At 49.2% G+C, this 17,007-nt stretch overlaps 1 protein-coding gene across 1 annotated transcript; it reads left to right on the plus strand.

Annotated features, from left to right (window-relative positions):
- The first annotated feature begins 445 nt into the window (after window positions 1–445).
- On the plus strand, window positions 446–14,337 carry LIN37 (lin-37 DREAM MuvB core complex component). The gene is made up of 10 exons (XM_056847253.1): window positions 446–545; window positions 1,845–1,899; window positions 4,512–4,587; window positions 5,048–5,098; window positions 5,786–5,815; window positions 7,342–7,427; window positions 10,750–10,916; window positions 12,793–12,942; window positions 13,995–14,068; window positions 14,234–14,337. The coding sequence occupies exons 2-10, from the start codon at window positions 1,866–1,868 to the stop codon at window positions 14,313–14,315; spliced, it is 750 nt and encodes a 249-aa protein (XP_056703231.1). The 5' UTR covers window positions 446–545; window positions 1,845–1,865; the 3' UTR covers window positions 14,316–14,337.
- Window positions 14,338–17,007: the final 2,670 nt, after the last annotated feature.

Genomic DNA, 17,007 nt, shown 5'->3' on the forward strand with positions numbered 1-17,007 from the left:
CGAACAAGAATATTTTCTGGCAGGGCATGAGCTTTCGCGAGCCACAGCTCACTTCTTCAGATACCAATGCAGATCTTTGCACCTTCCAGGGGCACAGCGCCCTCCCCCCAAAAAAAACTACAACTCCCATGAACCTCCGCTCTTCCAAATGGCTGCACGGTTTCCCTTCGCGGCCAGAAATCGCTCGTTGGTCTTCGTGCCGCCGCTTCCCGTCCCGGGCCAACGGCCTACAAATCCCAGCATGCAATGCAAGCAGAGGCGGTTTTTATGCATTCGGGAGAACGGGGATTGGGGAAGGGGTGCAGAGGGGCGAGGGGACCGGCCGCCGGGGGTTGGCTGGAGGTATCCGGGATTGCACAGGGGCGAGTGGGGGGGGGGGAGAGAGAGAGGAAGGGCAGGCGGCTGATCCACAAAGCGTCCCCGAGCACCCCCCCCCCACTGGGACCTGGGTTGGTTTGGTCCATGGGAGCAAGGAAGTCAGATTCCTGTCCTTTGGGAGCATCTCAGTCTCAAGCTGACTTTGTGCCCTAAGAGAAACGAGCCAGGTACCGTCAGCAGCTTCTGAAGACTTAACTTGTGCTTCTTCTTCTTTCTTTTTTTAAATATTTTTTTTAAATTTTTCTATTATAATTTCATACATTTCATTAACCTTGCATGCAGATTTTTCTGCCAAACTAAAAAGCCATAAAATTCTACCTCGATTTTCTTCTAACTTCCCCTCTCCCCTCCTCTGTTACTACAAATCTCTGTTATCCTCTTTGCAATATTTATCGAATTCATTTATAACGCCTTTATGTTCGTTCTTATTTCTTATTTTCTTTTTCCCCTTTAACAATATGATAGTATTATTCTTAACTGTTGAATTAGAATAATGCACAACCTTTAACGTCATTCATATTAAGTTCCCTATCACAATATATCATCCATGCCTCCCACTCCTTCACAAAATCTTCATTTTCATTTTGATTTACCGACGCTGTTAATTTTGCCATTTCTGCGAATTCAAACATTTCATTTATCCAGTCAACTTTGTCCGGTATCTCGGACATTTTCCATTTGGCTGCATAGACCAGTCTTGTGCTGATGGAGAGCGGGCAATCTTTTTGGGTTGCACAGAACTCCTGAGGAAATTGGTGAGGTCTGGTAGAGAAATTGGGAATCACAGCATGTGCACTTTCCTTTTTATCCTTCCTGTGTCAAAGACTCTTAAAGTCTTTACCAATGTACAGGTTTCAACTAACTTTATATCAACAACAATAACCATCAGTACTTGTTATCTGGCTTTATAGCCCAGTTTAGGAAAATCTGATCCACTTTTATAGTCTCCCCTTCCAACAAATTGGTTTTCCCTACAGTAGCATAACACAGTTAGTAAAGTAAGTAAAGGTCCCCTGTGCAAGCACCGGGTCATTCCTGACCCATGGGGTGACGTCACATCCCAACGTTTTCTAGGCAGACTTTGTTTGCGGGGTGGTTTGCCAGTGCCTTCCCCAGTCATCTTCCCTTTACCCCCAGCAAGCTGGGTACTCATTTTACCAACCTCGGAAGGATGGAAGGCTGAGTCAACCTTGAGCCAGCTACCTGAAACCAACTTCCGTTGGGATCGAACTCAGGTCGTGAGCAGAGCTTTTGACTGCAGTACTGCAGCTTAACACTCTGCGCCACGGGGCTCCTATAACACAGTTACTCTTCTGCAAAGCGTCCGGTCTAAATCAAAAGCTGGCATCCTTTGACAGGATCAGGAATCTTTACCAAATGTCGGTTGAGTGGTTTTGAAACTATATGGTTTGAACAGTGTGTATCGAATGATGTGTGTTTGTCTTGTTTCATTTTTCCCCATGCAGGGAACCCAGTCTGAGGGAAACATGTTGCACGCGAAAGTGAAAATAGAGAAGCCAGGTAGGAGGCCTTGAAAACTTCAGACTGTAAATATTGAAGGCAGATTGTTATAATAGTTGCTTCTCAGACTTGCTCAGTTCTGAAAGAATTCAGTGGGGAGAAAAAACACTGATGTAATTCGATGCATAGCTAGTTCACATCTTCAGCAGCCACCCTGTATCTCAGTGGTTTGGGGCACAGATGTCGCATGTACAGGTTAACATCTGGCATTTCCAGTTTGAAGTGTTTGGGTAGAAAGTGTGAGAGGGGAAAAACCCTACTCTGCCTGAGACCTTGAGACGCAGCATATAAATCCCCCAAATAAATAAATACTGAACTAGAGGCCAGGTAGCATTACATAAGAACATAAGTAGAAAAGAGCAAGAGTCCAGTAGCACCTTAAAGACTAACAAAAATATTTTCTGGCAGGGTATGAGCTTTCATGAGCCACAGCTCACTTCTTCAGATACATCTAGAATGTCATTCTAGATACATTCTAGCTGTATCTGAAGAAGTGAGCTGTGGCTCACGAAAGCTCATACCCTGCCAGAAAATATTTTTGTTAGTCTTTAAGGTGCTACTGGACTCTTGCTCTTTTCTACTACTGCAGACAGACTAACACGGCTACCCACTGTGAATAAGAACGTAAGAAAAGCCCTGCTGGATCAGACCAAGGCCCATCAAATCCAGCAGTCTGTTCCCACAGTGGCCAACCAGGTGCCTCTAGGAAGCCCACAAACAGGACAACAGCAGCAGCATTATTCTGCCTGTGTTCTACAGCACCTAATAGGCATGCTTCTCTGATCCTGGAGATAATAGATATGCATCATGACTAGTATCCATTTTGACTAGTAGCCATGGGTAGCCCTATTCTCCATGAACACATCCACTCCCCTCTTAAAGCCGTACAACTTGGCAGCCATCACCACATCCTGGGGCAGGGAGTTCCACAATTTAACTTTGCGTTGTGTGAAGAAATGCGTCCTTTTATCTGTTTTGAATCTCTCACCCTTCAGCGTCAGCAGGTGACCCTGCATTCTAGTTTTATGAGAGAGGGAGAAAAGTTTCTCCCTGTCCTCTGTCTCCATACCATGCATAATTAGGCACACTAGAAAGCAAAATGTAATGTCTGCTTTGGTTCATGGCATCAGCTAAACTTCCAACCCCTATATAAATGCATTCCTCTCTGCTTTCCGCATAATTTAGCTATTTGTAGGGATGAGTTTTGTTTGTTTGTTTGCAATTTATTTATCTCTACCCCAGTTTTCTCCCTGATGCGGTAGATAACATTACTCTGCCCTCCTCCACTTTATTCTTGCACCATCACTCCTGTGAGGTAGGTTGGGCTGAGGAGACTGCGTTATTGGCCCATGGTCAACCGGCAAGCTTTCGACACAGAGTGGCTATTTGAATCCAGATCTCCGACGTCCCAGTCTGAGAATTTGCCCGCTCTGACCTGTATTGCCAGGCCTACAGTGATAATTTGAGGGGCTCCAGTACCAATGTGCAGCGGTCGGGTTCTTTTGCCTTTATGCAGCAAGGCTTTTCATGATTTGTCAGGGAGGGAAGCTTCCGTCTAAAATGGCGGGATTGTGTCAACAGGAATTGTGTCATCTTGGCTTGATTGAAAGAATGAATGTCTGGATCACGAGTCTGAAGAGTACTGCAATCCCAGGCCAGCTCTCCATCCAAGCAGCCCACACCGGGCAGCACTGTCAGGACCATGCCAACATGTGGGTGGAACTTGGCTCACTCCTGGCTGTTGGCCATATAGGAGGAAGTAATGGGCATCCCTTACACTCATCATCCCCTCTGGACCAACTTTGTGGGCCCTAGCTGAGCCCTGCAGACCAACTTGTGCAGCTGTTGAGGGTTCAGCTTACCCCATGGAAGGAGGCAATGGGCAGCTTTGGGGCCACACGATGTCGTGAACTGGCCCGGTTGTACTCTGCAGATGGAAGAGTTTTCCTGGCATCCCCAAGGTCGTTTTTGTGCCCTCCTCTTTTGTGGCTCAGTTTGTAGAGCATCTGCTTGGCATGCAGAAGGTCCCAGGTTCAATCCCCGGCATCTCCAGTTAAAGGGACTAGGCAGGTAGGTGACATGAAAGACCCCTGCCTGAGACCCTGGAGAGCCGCTGCCGGTCTGAGTAGACAAGACTGACTTTGATGGACCAAGACTCTGATTCAGTACAAGGCAGCTTCATGTGTTCAGGTGTTGGTTGACATCAGACGGATGAAGAGTTCTGAGGTCCTTGAAAACCTGCTTGCTAATTTGTGACCTTTTAATTGGGAGCCAGCGTGGTGTAGTGGTTAAGAGCGGCGGACTCTAATCTGGTGAGCCAGGTTGGTCTCCCCACTCCTCCACATGAAGCCAGCGGAGTGACCTTGGGCAAGTGACAGTTCTCTCCAAACTCTCTCAGCCCCACTTACTTCACAAGGTGTCTGTTGTGGGGAGAGGAAGGAGATTGTAAGCCGGCTTGATTGTCCTTAAAAGGTAGAGAAAGTAGGTGTATAAAAACCAACTCTTTTTCTACCAATAAAAAGGCATTCAGCTACTGTTGTGTTCCAATATTTCCAACGGCCTGTCATGGTCCGGAATGACGATTCTTTCTCTCTCCCGTGGCCCTGTCACAGATCTAGAGATGGCCAATGCGCGAAACCGTCTCGATGCTGTGCTGCAGTGTCTGCTGGAGAAGAACGATGTTGATCGGTAAGTGTCTCCGGGCGTCGCAGACGTGTACGCGTTGAAGGTGCAGTTTTAAACAGTGGTGGGATTCTAAAATGGCCTCCCTCAATGGGAGAAAGGCCTGAATGCCTCACAGATCCGTCTGCTGGAAGGAGCAGCAGATCCTGTTGCAATTCAGATCAGGAGCTAGGTTCTTAGACCAGACTGGTGATGTCCTGTTTTGCCAGTGTGGCGTAGTGGTTAAGAGCGGCTGACTCTGATCTGGAGAACTGGGTTCAATTCCCCACTCCTCCACATGAAGCCTGCTGGGTGACTTTGGGATAGTCACAGCTCTCTCAGAACTCTCTCAGCCCCACCTGCCTCACAAGGTGCCTGTTGTGTGTGGCCAGGGGGAGGTGATTGTAAGCTGTTTCGAGACTCCTTTCAGTAGAGAAAAGCAGGATATAAAAACCAACTCTTCTTCCTTTTGTACACATTTCTGCAGGGAGCAGATGGAAGAGGACTCTGGAAAGACAACGTCAGATGCACTCAGCAAGTAATTTTTATTTATTTACTAAAATATGTACACCCCTATATTTCCTTATAGCTACAAATCCAAAACACAGAGAATACTGGGGGGGGGGACTACCCCACCCAAAAATCCTCCTCCCCCCTACAAGGAAATACTCCCCTAGCTTTTCTTTAGATTTTATTTGCTGTTCAGTGGCACGTGACTGACGTCGTGACTCTAAGCGATAAAGTGTGTGAGCACGCACAAATGCGTTGAAGTGGAGTTCATACCCCACAGAGCTCTCCATTTTTGCAACAACTGAATTTTCGAAGAGCACAGATTGCGGGGGGAACACTGCCCATTTTGCTTCTCGGATGCTGAGAAGAGTAGCGGGAAATCTTTGTAAAGGGAGGGTTCAAGAAAAGCCCCTCCTTACCAATACTCAGGAATATCGGGGAGCTGGCCTAACATTTGGGGATAAAATTTGAGAAATTTCCACTATTTGAGTGTTTTTCATAAGGCTGGTAAAATATATATATTAGCAAAGTAGTTTTTGTACTAGGGTTTTTTAATGCAGTGAATTTCTGCTATGGGCTCTGGGAGAAATGTATTCTTTGGTCCCTAAATCTCAAGAACAGCTATTCCGCCTCTTGGACCGATTCTCCTGCAAGTAGGCTTTTCCCTGCTGTCACATTCAAGGCAGCGGCTAACTTCTCTGTTTTGTGGTTGCAGGGACTCGTCACCTACAGCCCCGGGGAAAAGGTACAGTTCTCTAAAGTGTTTCATTTACTTGGACTGGCAATCGACAGTTGCACAGGAGATTAAAAAACTCTTCCATTGCGCTCTCCCCGAGTCGAGGAAGGATGCAGTCAAATGACTTGTCGACGTGTGAGAGAACTCTGCGTGTGCAGCTGGAGTTTTGCTTGCTGATTCCTTTTCCCCTCCAACAGTACCCATTGGGGAGGGGGAGGGGCTCAGTGGTAGAGCATCTGCTCGGCATGCAGAAGGTCCCAGGTTCCATCCCCAGCATCTCCAGTTAAAGGGACTAGGCAAGTAGGTGATGTGAAAGACCTCCGCCTGAGACCCTGGAGAGCCGCTGCTGGTCTGACTAGACCAGGGGTCTCAAAACTGCGGCTCCAGAGCCGCATGCGGCTCTTTGGGCCGTTGAGTGTGGCTCTTGCGCCCGCTCGCGCCGGCAGCCGGGCTGCGGAGCCGGCGCGCCTGAGAGAGAGAGAGCGCGGGCAAGCGGACGCACTGTCTTTCCCACACACACACACCGTGGAGAATGGCCGGGTCCCCCTTGCCCTTGCCCTCAATGGTTGGGAGGCTAAAGCCTCCCCTCCCCTCTAGCCGCGTGATTGCTGGGTGGGCGGCTCGGCGGTTCCTGCCCCCCCGCCCGCCTATCACCTGTTGGGCGGGGCGGGCTTCCTTTGGTAGACCTGGCCTCCGGCTGAGTCCCATTGGGAGGCCATGTTTACCCACTGGCTTTCTTGGCGGTAGACCTGGACTCCGAGGAGGGGAAAAAGTCCCCCTTCAGAGGCCAGGTCTACCAATTGGCTTCTATGGGCCTCTGGAGGCCAGGTCTACTGCCAAGAAAGCCAATGGGTAGACCTGGTTTCCCAATGGGACTCAGCCGGAGGCCAGGTCTACTAATAGGCTTTTATGGCGATAGACCAGGCCTCCAGACGAGGACTCTGGACGGGGGAATGGCAGGGACTTACAATTTAATTTTTATCAATAAATAAGATAACTATTAAGTATGATATCAAGTTTTATTCAGTGTACCTATAGTTTAATTAAGACTTAAAACTTTAATTAAAGTTTATTAAGTTAATAAACAGTGTGCCTACCTATATAGTTTAAGTTTAAGAAATTTGGCTCTCAAAAGAAATCTCAATCGTTGTACTGTTGATATTTGGCTCTTTTGACTAATGAGTTTGCCGACCCCTGGACTAGACAGTACTGACTTTGATGGACCAAGAGTCTGATTCAGTATAAGGCAGCTTCATGTGTACATGTGCTGAAGAAGCAAGCTGAACAGTGGCTTGGCTCTTCAGCCCCATCCTACAGGATGGGCCTTCTTCAGCCCAAAGTTCTCGTACGGCTTCCCTCGGTCAAGACAGCAGTCTGCTACTTCACAGTCCTGCCCACCATATAAACAGCTTCCGTTCGTGATTGCTGGGAGCGTCTTTTGGTCCTGGCCCTGTGCCCTTCAATGCTGGGAGGTATTTTTTTCAGAGCCTATGAATTGGACCACTGTAATATATCAGGTGCCCTTGTTCTCCCAGGCCCTCGGCCCGATTCTCTCATCACCGCCGAAAGAAGAGGAAGGAGACTGACGACGGTCTTGCCGAAGGCGGACAGCAGAAGCAGAGTGAGTAAAGAACATGAAGGGTTGAAGCAGACCCCCAAATCCATCTGGTCCAGCACTGTGTGTAACAGCATGATGCTAGCAGCCGTCCCTTGTTTTGTGCCTCCAGTAGTCAGAGGTACACTGCTTCTGAATATGGAGGCTCGGCTTAGCCATATAGCTAACAGCTATTAATGTTCTTTCTGAATTTGCTTAGTCTTCAGAAGTCACCTAGGCTTGTGCTCTTGCTGCACCTTTGGGGTGGCCGTTTGGAAATAATCCATGCCTTCCCTGAAGAAACACTCCCATTTGTTTTACCTGGCTCTACAAGTGTTCCATATTGTTATATGTTGGTTTAGAATATTTCTGTGCCACCTCTTCAGAGCCCTGCCTTCCAATTGAGAACTACAGTATTAAAACACAAGTAGTAGAAAAATTATCCGTAAAACAAAAGCAGACCATTAAAAAGTTGATAAGATAAACCCGTAATTAAAAGATAAACCCATAATTAAAAGATGTTCTGTTTTGTTGGTGGGAAAAATACCTTCAGTTGGCTCTCTCTGCCTTTTGACGTTCTTCTGCTACTTTGCCCTAATCGCAATCTTGCTGAAGTAAAAATTTTTCAACCTTTTAAAGATTTCTTTAAAAAAAACACCACTTATTTTCATTGCCCTATTCCTTTCTCCAGAGTAGCAGAACCTCGAAGGCTTCTCTTTCCAAGGGAGAGCAGCTGTCTCCATTTCTATCATGACTCAAGTCGTCTAGTTTTTATCCTACCCTTCTCCAATTTTATCCTCACAACAACCTTGTGAGGGGTGGGGTTGACAGGGAGAAAGAATGGCAGACCGAGGGTCACCCAGTGAGCTTCATGGCTGAGCAAGGATCCGAATGTGAATCTCCCCAGTTTGGTTCAGATGCTCTAACTTCCCTATTTTGCTCTAAACCTTGCATGTGTCACACATTAAATAACCTTAGCAGTCAGGAAGGTTCATATGGAAGTAAGCAGTCCTTCAAATGGGAGTATGTTGGCTGGTGCTCCGATAACGTCAGCGCTACTGACTCTGCAACAGAATGTGCAGCAAAGGCAATGCGCCATAGCAGCTTCCAAGCCAGAGTCCCATTCCGTACCTGGCGAGCTGGGCAGCAAGGCCTAATGATCACAGGCAAGCAGGGCAAGAACTGTTAGTCAAGGCAGGAGCCAGAGCCTAGAAGTAAAAGCAGAAGCCAGCTGCTAGGAGACATCTAATAAAGGCTAGGGCTGGGTTGAAGGATTCTAGAAGGCACTGAGAGCCCCACCCTTTCCTGTGGCCAGGGCTGGGTCTCCGATCCTGCAAAGATCTAGAGTTAGGTGCTCTACCCTGCCGAGATCCAGAGAGGGGCGTCTTCCTCCTTGGCAAGGTTGGCGTGTGGGAGGCCTGGAGCTGCCAAGCGTGCACTCCCAGGCCAGGTCCAGGCTTTGGCTCCAGCCCTGCGCCTTTGTTGCTCTTGGGGTCCCCAGGGGAGACTCTGGAGGTTCAGGAGGTTCCTGGTCTGCCAGCTGTACGGCAGCCTGCTGTAGGAGAAGAAGAAGAGTTGGGTTTTGTATGCCAACTTTCTCTACCACTTAAAAAAAAGGTAAAGGTAGTCCCCCGTGCAAGCGCCGGGTCATTCCTGACCCATGGGGTGATGTCACATCCCGACATTTACTAGGCAGACTGTGTTTACGGGGTGGTTTGCCAGTGCCTTCCTCAGTCATCTACACTTTACCCCCAGCAAGCTGGGTACTTATTTTACCCACCTCGGAAGGATGGAAGGCGGAGTCAACCTTGAGCCGGCGACCTGAAACCGACTTCCGTCGGCGTCTACTACTTAAGGAAGAATCAAACCGGCTTCCAATCTTCTTCCCTTCCCCTCCCCACAACAGACGCCCTGTGAGGTAGGTGGGGCTGCGAGAGCTCTAAGAGAGCTGTGATTAGCCCAAGGTCACCCAGCTGGCTTCGTGTGTAGGAGTGGGGAAACAAATCCAGTTCACCAGACTAGCCTCCGCCACTCACATGGAGGAGTGGAGAATCAAACCCGGCTCTCCAGATCAGAGTCCACCACTCCAAACCACCGCTCTTAACCACTACACCACGCAGTCTTCTGCTGGAGCCTCCAGAGTTCATGAGGCCTCGGACATGGGTGGGGGTTCCTCTTCCGTGGAGTCTAAAGGCTGGGTTAGGACAGGCCTGGACAGTCAAACGGCTGAGAGACCCGTTCAGTTCCCCTCTTGGCTGTGAAGCTCACTGGGTAACCTTGGTCCAATCCTTCTGTCTCAGCCTAGCCTACCTCACAGGGTTGTTGCAAAAGCCGAATGGAGAAGGGGAGGGCTATCTTGAGCTCCTTGGAGGAAGGTGGGATAAAAAAACACTAGGTAGATAGATGCTTGGCATGTGGGGTTGTAGCGTTCGGCTTTTCCGACTCGCAACATTTAGAGAGATTATGAACTGAAAATTCTCCAAAGCTTTGCTTTTGGCTGTGATTCCCAGTATCATAACTCTCCTTGCTTTATCATGCCAGAAAGGGCTTTCACCCCTTCGAACTTTTGATAATACAATGTTATTTTGTAAGACCGCAAGTCCTCTGTTTCTCTAATCAGGCAACCAGAAAATGAATTGACACCTGTATGAATCTATCCTTTATTGAAAAAGAGAAGGGTTCTTTTTATTAAACAAGACAGTATACACTAGAGAATTAAAATTATTGAGCTTACACAGAGTGTAAATATACAGGCAAGTATAATAAAAAATCCTAGAATTATTCTAATTCATATCAAAAACTAGTTGTCTATTAGAACAAATCAGATTTCAGTCTCTTGTTCATTGCTCTTAAGGAATATCAAATTAGCCAAAAGGGTCTTACCAAGCAGGGGTCCTTCGATCTCTGACTTCTGAGCTTCAGTCCAAGGAAATCCGATTTGGTCTTCACAAGCATGCATAGTTACAGAGAAACCGTATCTATCGGATCAATCTCTGAAGACACTTATCACAATCATGTGACTACTTCTAAGTACCTGATTGGCTATTGCGATAAGCAAAATCAGCACAAACGCATCACTTCACTTTCACAAACGATGGGCACATTTCTGAAATAGCTAGGTAGAAGGCCATTAGCTGTCTCATCAAAATAACTTTCCCAGCTAAAATACTTTCTCAGGCCTAGAAACTGGAAGCAAAGGATGACATAACTAACAGGTGTCTCTTTGTACTGGGGATGAGATCATTGCTACTGCGACAGGGTGTAGTCCTGCCCAGAAGGTGGTTTCTGTGGGATTGGCACAGAAGGGGCTTGCTCCCCACCCCGCAACCCTTTGTGCAACCCTCTCCAGATACTTACGTCATCAAGCTGTTTGACCGGAGCGTGGACCTTGCGCAGTTCTCCGAGAGCACTCCTCTGTACCCCATCTGCCGGGCCTGGATGCGCAACAGTCCCATGGTGCGGGAACAGGAGCGGTCTCCCAGCCCGACTCTGCCCACCCTGCCGGAGGATGAGGAGGTACCCAAACAGAAGGACCCCCGCCCAGAAAGGGGCCCTTTTAAGATTAGGGTTGCCAGGTCCCTCTTCACAACCGGCGGGAGGTTTTTGGGGCAAAGCCTGGTTCGGCAGGGCTTGGAGAGGGGAGGGACTTCAATGCCATAGAGTCCAATTGCCAATATGGCCATTTTCTCTGTCGGCTGGAGATCAGTTGTAATAGCAGGAGATCTCCTGCTAGTACCTGGAAGTTGGCAACCCTATTTATAATGGGAACTAAGCTCTCATGATTCTGTACTGTTCACATAGTGATGTTTGTCTAAATATCATTCCAAAGATGATGCCACTTTTGAAGAGGCAGTGTGGTGTGATGGTTATAGCAGAGGTCCCCAACATGGAGATCCTGGATGCTGGGGTTGCCAGCTCTGGATGGGAAAATACCTGGAGATCGGGGGGATGTGGCCTAACGGGAGCGGAGTTTGGGGAGGGACTTTGGTGGGGTATAATGCCCTAGAGTCCATCTTCCAAAGTGGCCATTTTCTCCAGGGGAACTGATCTCTATCGGCTGGAGATCAATTGCAATAACAGGAGATCTCCAGCCACCACCTGGAGGTGGGCAACCCTCCTGGGCGCCATGGTGCCCACCAAATGTTTTTAGAAAGTAGGTAGGGCCTTTGCCCAGTAGAGCTGATTGCCATGAGAGATATATGCAGATTTTTAAAAAGTTGTTTCAGCATCAGTTGTCACCATAGCACAAGGATCCTCATGGCACAGCTGCGTGTGAATGCAAGTAAATATTTTAAAATAATACATTTGTTCTGAATGGCATGCTGTTAAACAAAGCTGCTGCCTGGAATGTTGAAGAGTTACTTTTAGAGTTATGCATGATCTTACTCTCTGACATTTTGTGGTTGGCTCTACCTAGGGTTGCCAATTGCCCGGTGGTGGCAGGTAAACTACCGCCCATCCACCGGGCTGCCCACCGGCCAGCTGAGGGCTGGCGGGCACTGCGGGTGCACGCAGATGCAGCTCACGCGTCACTTTTGGGTAAACCCGAAAGTGACGCGGATGCTCTAGCACCCTCGGCTAAAACTCTATGGAAACTATAGAGTTTTGGCCGGGATCGCTAGAACGTCCGTTACTTCCAAGTTAAACTGGAAGTGACGTAAGCGCATCGCGTGCGGGCGCACCATGCCAGGTGCGCACGCACATTGCGCACTAACACCATGGCCCCGCGAAGCTCCTGCCGGTGGAGCTGCGGGGCCTGGCACGCCTCGCTCTACCTCTTGTGTCGGCCATTTTGCAGTTGGGTTCACATGCTGCGGCAGCAATTTTGCAGTTATGCCTACCACCTTGTTTCAGAATTCCAAAGGTCCCTGCAGGCTCAAAATGGTTGGGGACCTCTTGGTTATAGCATGCCAGTAGACTGGGGAGACCTGGGGCTTCGAATCCCATCCTGGCCTTGATACTGGTAAAATCATAACTCTGGTTCCCCGTCTTCCTGTCATGTGACTCTAATTTTTGTGATTTCCTGTCACATGCAGCTCAGTGAGTTCTAGGCTGCCCCTGGGAGTTAAAGGTTAGGGTTGCCAAGTCCCTCTTTGCCACCGGCAGGAGGCTTTAGGGGCGGAGCCTGAGGAGGGTGGGATTTGGGGAGGAACTTCAATGCCATAGAGTCCAGTTGCCAAAGCAGCCATTTTCTCCAAGCTGGAGATCCGTTGTAATAGCAGGAGATCTCCAGCTAGTACCTGGAGGTTGGCAACCCTATTAAAGGTGGGTGTCTGGTCTGGAAAGGTTAAGGACCGCTACGCTATACAACTGGCCAAATGGCCGATTTATTTAGCGGCTTATTTGAGTTCCTGGCAGAACAGAGTCTGAATCTATGTTTCTTCCATCCTAGGGGGTTGAGGGGCTGAACGGGAAGGGTCAGGACGTATACAAGCTGCCGCCTCCGACTCCCTGCCAGACAAACGCCGCGGGGGATCCTGTGAACCTGCGTATCCCTTCCCCGCTGGAGCCCGACGAAGAATCAAAAGGAGCCATTGACACGGTGGGAAGGATCTTTGACCTGGGGGAGAGGCCCTGCCTCAGTAGAAGAACATCTGCTTTGCATGTGGAAAGTCTCCAGTTCCGTCCCCGGCAGTATAAACACAAAGACACAAAACCCCAGCAGAGGGACGCCTCTGCCGAGTTGTCCGGTGTGAAGGAGAGAAGTGTGGGGTGGAGTCGTGGTACACAAAAGTGTCAAGAACCCAACCTTGACACATTTGTAAAGTGAAGAAGGCAACAGTGTCTTGGCTTGTTTGGAGAAGGACGGGGGCATTTCTTGGATGGAAATTTCCAAGCAGCTCATCTGGCTGCTTTGTACCCCCATTCTCCTCAAACCTGGAATTTGCACGGTGGTTTAGGCATTTACCAAGCCAGTGCAGCAGCTAGGGTATTGGACTAGGATCTGGAAGACGCGAGTTCGAATCCCCACTCTGCCATGGAAGCTCTCTGGGTGACCTTGGACAAGTCACACACATTCAGCCTAACTTACCTTCCAAGGTGGTGGTTGTGGGAATAAGAGAGAAGAAGAATTATGCTGCTCTGAGCTCTTAGTGCACTAAGTAAATGTGGGTAGTTTTATTTTCTATATTGATGCACCATGTTTCTCCAGTGGGACCCAAAGGGGCTGTGGCTCAGTGGTAGAGCATCTGCTTGGCATGCAGAAGGTCCCAGGTTCAATGCCTGACATCTCCAGTTAAAGGGACTAGGCAAGTAGGTGATGTGAAAGACCTCAGCCTGAGACCCTGGAGAGCAGCTGCCAGTCTGAGTAGACAAGACTGACTTTGATGGACCAAGGGTCTGATTCGGTATAAGGCAGCTTCATGTGTTCAACATTCCCCCTTTCTCTGCACAACCCCTCGAGGTAGGCTAAGCTGAAAGTATGTGACTGGCCCAAGCTCGCCCAGTGAGCTTCCATGTCAAAGTAGGGATTTGAACCTGGTTCTCCCAGATCCAGTCCAACACACTAACCACCACACCACTCTGGCTCTCTAGTTTCTCTTGTTGTGCCGTCCTGGGCTTTGGAGTAAACTGGGTGTTTTCTCTCCACCCCAGGCTCCCGATCCCGTGCCGTCCATGTCCTCCCTCATCTACAAGAACATGGAACGGTGGAAGAAGATCCGACAGAGGTAGGCGTTGCCGTGTAACAGGAAGCGGTGGAATGAGAAGTAGTTGGACGGTGTTCATACAGTGGGCGAGGCAGAGCGAAAGGGGGGATGCACCGATCAGGAGGAGAAGACTGGGTGCAAACGTTGGGGGAGGTAATGTAGCTTTGTGGCTTCTCCCATTCGCAGGTGGAAAGAGGCCTCGCACAAAAACCAGCTGCGCTACGCGGAGAGCATGAAGATCTTGAAGGAGATGTACGAACGGCAGTGAAGGAGGGCGCGTTTCATCATACCACCGGGATTTCCCACCGTCACCCCCCTCGTCCTCTGAGCCCCGTAGTCTACTGGAAGTCCCTCACCTTATGGGTCTTTGTGTGTTGTGTATCAATAAACACAGTATTTGGAATAAGGGACTGTGGAGTCCTCCTGTCCTGACCGCCATCCAGTCTGCAAAGATTTCTCAGGCACGGGGAGACCTTCCTGACGCGCACTACGAAGACACGACGTGATTTCAAGCTGTGAGCACGCAGATCTGGGATCCCCAGCGCCGTGCCCATGGGCACCATGGCACCCGCTGACACCTTTCCTGGTGCCCGCCAAGTGTTTTTAGATACTACTCACGGAGGGATACCGTGCATCCACCTGTCACTTAAAAAAAAAAAAATCCTGCCCTTTTTTCAGGGAGTTCTGGTTTTTGACCTCCTTTCTGTTGTCCTCACAACGACCCTGTGAGGTAGAGGACTGAGCAAGAGTTCATCAAGTAGGGTTGCCAACCTCCAGGTGCTAGTTGGAGATCTCCCTCTATTACAACTGCTCTCCAGCCCATAGAGATCAGTTCCCCTGGAGAAAATGGCCACTTTGGCCATTGGACTCTATGGCCTTGAAGCCTCTCCCCATCACAAACCCCGCCCTCCTCAGGCTCCTCCCAAAAAACCTCCTGTTGGTGGCGAAGAGGGACCTGGCAACCCTAGTCATCAAGTGAGGAGCATTCTGGGAAAGGGGTGTGTTGAACCTGGGTTTCCTGAGGGCATTCCTGTAACCGTTTCACACAGGCTCTCAGGATCCTTACGCAAGTTGGATCTGAACCTTCCCCATCGTTTCGGATCTTCAAACCTGGCAAAACAAAGGCCGGCAACTGGCTCTTAATAGGTGTGTCCCGTGAGGCCGCTCTCATTTTCCCCTGCAAAACAAGCTCGGCTGGGAGACGGCGCCTGCCCGAGCCCACCCAGTGACTTCCATGCCTAAACTGGTCTTGCAACTTAGGTTTCTGCGTGTATCAAACCAAACGCTACACCCACCCCGTTGGGTTAGCCTTGGACCTGAGCCGAGAGCATGTCTTCCAGGCCTCTAGCAGCATTGTCTCCGCTCAGATTTGGGAAGCCACGGCCGCTGGAAATCATCCAGTTCATATGCGTGACAGTCTGTACTGCGGTTACTCCTGGGCATACGTGTCGATGCAAACAACCCCTATAAAAATCTTGCCGTAGCAAGGGCCGGGGTAGGAGCCAAGATTCTCCTATGCATGCTTCTGACACAAAAGTGTGGTGGGGCAGTTACTATCCTAGTAGGATCGGGTGACCCAGGTTCAAACCCCCACTCTGCCACCTAAGCTCACAGGGTGATCTCGGCCCACTCTCAGTCTAACCTACCTCACAGGGGGGTTGTTGTGAGGACAAACCATATTGTAAGAGCCAGCGTGGTATAGTGGTTAAGAATGGTGGACTCTAATCTGGTGAACCGGGCTGGTTTCCCCACTCCTACACATCCAGCCTGCTGGGTGACCTTGGGCTAGTCACAGTTCTCTCTGAATTCTCTCAGCCCCACCTAGCTCACAAGGTGTCTGTTGTGGGGAGAGGAAGGGAAGGAGATTCTAAGCTGGTTTGATTCTTCTTAAAAAGTAAAGAGAGTCAGCATATAAAAACCAACTCTTCTTCTTGTAAGCTGCTTTGGGTCTAGACTGGGGAGAAAAGCAGGCTACAAATATCTACATCTCCCTTGTCTCTTTCTGCTTTACCTCTGAGTAGAGCTGCCAATAACCTAGTGGGGGAAAAAGGTTTGCTCAATGGGGTACTATTTACTAGGTGATGTTGTTCATGCCTTGAAAAGCTTCACCTGCCCATTTCTGCCCATAAAGCCTCTTTCTTAAAGGGAGGTACCACCAGGGTCATCTAGTCCAACCCCCTGCACAATGCAGGAAATTTACAACTACCCTCCCCCCACACCCCGTGACCCCCACTACATGCCCAGAAGATGACCAAGATGCGTTCTCTCTCATCATCTGCATCCAGGCTGTTGGTAACCTCTGAAGGTAAGATGTTCCTGCCTGCCACAAGGACTATAAAATCTTTTGTCTGTTTACCTTTGCCAATCAGATTTTTATGCCTGGTTTTGATTAGATGTAGCTTTTTTTTCCCTTCCCCAAATCAGGTGATGGTATTTTAATAGAAGCCTCTGGATTTGTACCTTGCAATTTTTTCTTTAAGACACAGCAGGGGGTGGGGGGAGGAGACTCAAGGCAGCCTCCAGTTTCTCCTTGGGCAGAAGCCAGGTGGCTGGACTTTCCTTCTGCACCAAAGCTCATTACGGTTTTGCACAGGCAAGCACTGACAATTGGAAGGATGTGTCTCTTAATCCCTTCTTAGGAGTTGCGTGCCAATCGAGGATATTATTTTTGTCCGGATTGCTGGAACATTCTGCTTTGGCCAGTTTCAAATGGCGTTCTTTGTGCTAGCTGCTGTAGTTGGTATTGTTCAGAACGGATCGTCAGTGGAAGGCATACCTGGTCAGGATTTGCTATAAGGCAGTTCGCTGCATTCCCTTTTAAACTGAACTTCCCCAGCCTTGTGCTTAACTTGGTCCCAGGCAAGGACTTCACTGGTCAAGCCCCAGAACGCTCCAGTATGAGGGCCTCAGCCAGCAATACTCATGTAGAGTACAGGTTCTATAAATACAAGCTGTTGCAT

This window comes from Euleptes europaea, chromosome 3 (assembly GCF_029931775.1).
Source record: "Euleptes europaea isolate rEulEur1 chromosome 3, rEulEur1.hap1, whole genome shotgun sequence".
NCBI classification, from domain to species: Eukaryota; Metazoa; Chordata; class Lepidosauria; order Squamata; family Sphaerodactylidae; genus Euleptes; species Euleptes europaea.

Coding starts and splice junctions, on each gene's coding strand:
- LIN37 (XM_056847253.1), top strand. CDS start 1,866: ATGTTGCACGCGAAAGTGAAAATAGAGAAGCCAG. Junction 4,588..5,047: donor GAGAAGAACGATGTTGATCG/GTAAGTGTCTCC, acceptor ACATTTCTGCAG/GGAGCAGATGGAAGAGGACT. Junction 14,069..14,233: donor TGGAAGAAGATCCGACAGAG/GTAGGCGTTGCC, acceptor TCCCATTCGCAG/GTGGAAAGAGGCCTCGCACA.